The following is a 5,554-nucleotide window of genomic DNA, read 5'->3' as shown; positions in this document are numbered from 1 at the left end:
TTTTCCATTTCAAGCTTTTATTATAAAATATTTTCCTATCTGCAACTGTACAAGAATATTTGAAAGCAGTATATTTCTATGTGATATGACAAAATAGTTTTCTCTTTTTGTCCTAATCATAGTACGGGTTTATATCACAAACGTTTTATTCCAAACAGCAAAACATTTTAACCAAAAAAATTATGTACAATATTCGGATGCTCATTGAACAAATTGTTGGTGCGAAAAATAATAGTACCTTTCGGCTTCTTTAGACCGAGGGTGAGAAGCTGTTATTAGCAGATTATTACAATAAGCTTTACGCAGAAGATTCATGACTTTTTAGGGAGGCGAGTGGCTAACACGTATACCAATGTGTCAACCAACTCCAAAACGTTCCTTCAGTGAAATACTACTGACATAAATTCACGTTTAGCCAATAGCAGTAAATCATACTGCAAGCAGCCATTCTCTTTCAGTTTCTAGGGAGCATTCGATTGATCCTATTCCGGAATAAGAAGACGTGGAGTGATGTCGATTTAAAACGGTATGACTGGCGTTTTGAAGCAACAAGGATAATAAAGATACGTTTAAAATAGCATTTTAGCAGCTATTTGAAAATTTTAATGTGAATCTCCGTAAAAACGAAGGATTTCTAACTTCTATTCCGTGTATCCCATTTTCGGAATACGGTCAATCCAACGCACCGTAGGATAAAGAGGAATTAAACAGCGCGACGCAGTTCCTCTTTCAGACTCAAAGCGAAAATAGGGCTCTTAACAAAGGACGGTTACGGAAACGACAACGCCATAAAATAATAATATTATATGTTGAAAGAGGTTGTGATAAATTACATTTTGAGGTGACATTAGAGAGCTTAAGCAAGGAAGACGCCGACGCCAACGTGAACGTCGTCTAAAAATATTATTTCCCGTTATTGTACTAATTTTGTGATAACTCCAAGTCGTTTGGAATGGAGAGTGTGTATTGACAATGCAGGCATAAAACTGGTATAAACGGTGTGGTTGTTTGGGAAGAAAATTATAAATGTTTCGTCCTCTACACAGCCTCAAATTTGGCCAATTCACGTCGTTGTCAGGACGCCAAAGAATTTTGTTCATTAAGCCCATTGCTTTGTGGCGCTCTCGGAGCCGTCGCCGTCGCCTTGGGTAAGCTCGATATTTTCGTCGACGTTGCCGTCGAAAATCTCTAACTACTCCCTAAAAAGCGCGCGCCTGCGCGGCAAGCTAATAAAAGAACTAATTTCCCTCACATCTTCTATTACACAGTCTCCGTGGTAGCAAAAAATGTGCGAGGAATATTTACACCTTTAATTAATAACAGGAAGAATTGTCACCGAACTCGGTTTTACTCTCGTCATGGCTACACGCAGTGTAGATTAGTATTTTAAATCATTCTTCTTTAATCTCAGTCAGCCTGGTTGGCAAAGAAGAAAAACTCCTAAATGGTTTTTAAGTGTTTCATAAATAAACGTTAAGGCTTTTATCGTCATTAACTTCGACCTCCTTAAGTGTACAAAGCTTTTAACGAGTCTTCCTTATCTTCATACATTTCAAGTCCAGGACTTAGAGCTCTTTTAAATTATGGGGCAGAGCTCAATAAGGAATGCCGGAAAATAACCCATTCAGAACTTGTTTTACTGGGATTGTGACACTTCCGAAGCTCACTGGAACAGTGACTTGAGAATTTTTTCCTGGGTCGTTAAGGGACGAGGAGTTAACATCGAGCTAAGAGACAGCGGAAAAAAACGCAGTGCCTCTCTGTCCCCACCCTTCGGGTCACGAGAGTTTCACCTTCACTGGGTACTTTCCTTGACCATCCAGAACGGATCTGTTTGCAATCTACAAACAAACTAATGAGTTCTGGCCTCTGAAGCCTGTCCTGTCGTGTATTGCATGTTACCACAGATCTACAGGCAGGCCCGGTTTGGAAATACGTTGACGAAATTTGTACAAGTTAGAACGGGGGACTTTATACCAGCGTTTCCTGTTCAAGGAAGTCTTTTTGACTGCTGTTTTGTTGTGTTAGTGATTCCCACTGAAACCAGTTCTCGAGTTGCCAGTCTGAAAGCGTGAAGGTAGGTTGGTTGTATTGTTGATCGCGCGAATACATGTCACCCTCGCGGGTCAGCTCCACATCAATCTCCGTTTGAAATGTCCATTCGGTTATCGCTGGGGTATCATCCTCGACATAGGCGCGGCCTGGCAAAGGAGACGACGAGTTTGAGTCCGCAGAAACATAAGCTCCGGATCCGGATGGTGAAGAAGGCGGTGTGGAATAGCTAGAATAGGAAACCGAATGAGATCTTGAGGAAAGCGCCGGTGATGGTGGCTCCTCCGATCCATCGTACCTGCACACCGCAGGGGTCATGGGGGACATTTTCCGCTTATTTTGTCTAAAGTAATTGTGAGTCCCCGGTGATAAACTATCGTCTGGGGAAGAAATCTGTCGGTTAAGTAAGTGATCACGGTAGTGTCTCGCTTCTTCCTGATTTAATGAATAACTACGAATAGGAAATCCAACGCCGAAATGAGTTCTATCGCTACTACTGCGTGTCATGTGATGGCCTCCTGGATGTCTTCCACGCCAGTTCGCGTCACGCGCGTAAGGCCCGTTTGGACCTCGCGGGCGATCCACTGCACTAGCTGATAGAAAGCGCCCTCTCATTGACGTTTGGTTTTTGTCCTCTGTTTCCGATGTGAACAGGTCGTCTTCCATATCAGAGCTATCAAAAGAAGAAAAACATAAAAAAAGAATGTTGAAAAAATAAAAACAAAGCAACCGGATCTTGTCAAACGAAACGGAAAGACGACACTAAAATCGTTAAGAGCTTAAGTTAAGTTTGTTTTTTGTTTGTCTCGAGATCTGTTGAACAGGTCAGAAAATTTATGCCTAAGTTACATTCTGTCACCTGTAATGAGGTTGATCCAGCCACTGGAAATAAGAACGAAAGAAAAATAGGAAAGGACCAGAATGGGAAAAGCACAATGAAACCTTTCTTCGATAGATCATGTACGTGATTGATGCTTTGCTTGTTGAACTTTAAACCGACAATATAAGTAAAAACAATCATGAATAATCATTGTGTATAGAACACAATTGATTCTTTAATTAATCTTGTTTACCCAAAGAATTGATTTGAGTTTACCTGGTCCCATGGGTTTTTAAGAGTTTCCTTCTCAGGATATAATCGACTATTTCCGGTTCACCGTCGAGGAGCTGGAGAAGTACTTCATGGTGCATTTCCGCTGAAATCTGAGAGATCAGAGAAAAAGTTACACGTGTAAGCTGAAAAGATTTAAATTTGACAATCTAATTTGATCAGTCGGAATTCTACGGGAAGTTTTTCGCCTTTTTCATAGTAATTTAACCCTTGTTGACTTTAGAAGGCAACTTGAATCATCCAGTTAATCTAAATAGAGAAATGCCAGGGTACCATTACTTCGGATGTATCAATGAGACCCTAAGCCCATTCTCCTTTCAGAAATCTATCGAATTTGTTTTAATGTCCCAAGTACCCAGTGCTCGAATTCTTTACATGTGTTGCAAAATGACAAGCGTGCCCCTCTTGTTGAAGGATTTGCTGAATCAAATGTTTTGACAAATCATTCTTAATTTACGCAGTAAGTATTCCATTCACGAGTTTCCGTGTTGAAAGAACCGAACAAGGACACTTGTCAAGAAAATCATTATTAATTTTTTATTTTCCTTTTTAATCTGAAAAAAAAAGGAAAGAAAACTTACTGGTTCAAATACACCTTTACACTATAAGAGCGCTGCTCATAAATTAAACTCTGGCTAACGGTATAAACGACTTTTGTATGTCACTGGAAGCGGCTCTTGGAAGTGAAAATGACAAGGAATTACAAGCATTGGCCGTTTTTATACCAGAGACGAATAATCCGTCCAGACGAATTATGCGTCTCTCATGTTATCCGTCTAGTGTAAAGACGGGACGACCTATATGAGACGCATAATTCGTCTACGACGAACTTTTGCAAACATTTTTTCTGCGGTTGTAAAATTGGTCTGGTATAAAGACGGGCACAAGACGCATAACATGGCATAATTCGTCTCGACGAAGTATCCACTTTAGTGCGTCTTCGAAGACTCACTAAACTGGATACTTCGTCCAGACGCATAATGAGTCTTGGGCCCGTCTGTATCGCTAGACGAATTTAACAGACGCAGAAAAAATGTTTGCCTAAGTTCGTCCCAGACGAATAATGCGTCTCTAGGATAAAAACGGGCATTCTAACTACCTCAAATAGCTCTTTGTGATGTTCGATCATATCTTGTACGACGTCGATAACTTCCTTTCTTTCATCGGCACGAGCCTTATCTTCAACCAGGAAATCATGATGCTGTCCTTTTACCTAAAAAAAAAAAGAAAAAAAAAATGGTTTGCAATGGTTATGAAAACAGCCTCAGGAATGGTGAATAAACGTTGGGAAGATAAATAAAAGCCACCATGAAAAACTGCACCTTATGCAAGATATTAGGACCAATAATAATTGCTAGATTCTTGGAATTCATCTTGTTACCTGCAACCTGAAAGAAACGCAAAACATTTTCAATTTGTTCATTTGCCAGAAAATATTTGCAAGTATGACTAACACAAAAAGAAACAGAGTAAGGTGTATTTTAGTCTTGGCATGGGAGCTCATTTTAAAACCATGGGGCTTACTACCACGAGCGTCCAGTCTGTAACTTTAGACAAAAAATACAAATAGGTGTGTGGCCCAAACAAAAGTTAAGAATAAGTTAGCGTTTAAGGCACACAAACCAGCAATTAATAGGGAAAATAAGAAAAAATCATTAGAATTTCTAATATTATTGGAATGAATTTTGCTATCATCGCCAGCAAAATTGACCAATTGTGGTGTGGTGGCACTTTTCCCGCCATTTCCAATGATTTGCAACCGGCGTGCGGATGTAACTTGCTAAAGCGCGCGTTCGGCAGTCACAGTGAGTTAGACGTTTCTCTTTGCAATGCTACGAATGCACTCTTGTTATCTCCTTTGTTAAAAAATGTAGTGTCTTCTTTTTGGAAGCAACATATGATGACCTTTCAGTGGTTACAGACATCGCTGACTCGCTGTCATATTAGCGATGGCCAGGAAACAAATAGTTCCCAGCCTATTCTCGGTTGACACCAATATGGCGGTTGAGAGGAACGAAAAAGTCGAACAAGACCCTTTGTTTGCAATCTGGTAAGTTATTTTCCTCAATTCAGGTTGTCTAAATTGATCAGTTGTCGGAAAGACATTAAGCTGAGGGGTGATAAGACTGCTAAACGCAAAACAGTTGTAAATTCTTAAAATATTTAGACTTGGCAAGGAAATATCTAGGGGTGAGAGTCTTAGAGCGTGTTCATGTCTATCTGGTAAATACAGAGATTTAGTAACGCGTTTGCGAAAAACGGCAGTCTCTTGCTTAAAAATTCCATTTTTATTGAACTCGTGTCTCCTTTAGGGAGAAGTACTTGATGAACATTTATCAAACAGGTTTCTTCCAATAATTGTGGCAAAACGCAATTTTAGTCTGGGGTTTC

The 5,554-nt window shown here is 39.9% G+C and overlaps 1 protein-coding gene across 6 annotated transcripts in view; it reads right to left on the bottom strand.

Annotated features, from left to right (window-relative positions):
• The window catches only part of LOC137999640 (rho GTPase-activating protein 6-like), a 23,178-nt gene continuing 17,624 nt past the window's right edge, over positions 1–5,554 (bottom strand). For all 6 annotated transcript variants that reach the window (XM_068845479.1, XM_068845476.1, XM_068845477.1 and 3 more), the window contains 4 exons: positions 4,486–4,551; positions 4,263–4,376; positions 3,149–3,255; positions 1–2,725 (listed from right to left, as the gene is read on the bottom strand). In XM_068845479.1, coding sequence (XP_068701580.1) covers positions 1,972–2,725; positions 3,149–3,255; positions 4,263–4,376; positions 4,486–4,551 — 1,041 coding nt within the window. In that variant the 3' untranslated portion in view covers positions 1–1,971. The remainder of the gene's footprint in view (positions 2,726–3,148; positions 3,256–4,262; positions 4,377–4,485; positions 4,552–5,554) is intronic.

Source organism: Montipora foliosa, chromosome 4 (assembly GCF_036669935.1).
Source record: "Montipora foliosa isolate CH-2021 chromosome 4, ASM3666993v2, whole genome shotgun sequence".
Taxonomy (NCBI): Eukaryota; Metazoa; Cnidaria; class Anthozoa; order Scleractinia; family Acroporidae; genus Montipora; species Montipora foliosa.
This window is presented reverse-complemented; position numbering and strand designations above follow the sequence as displayed.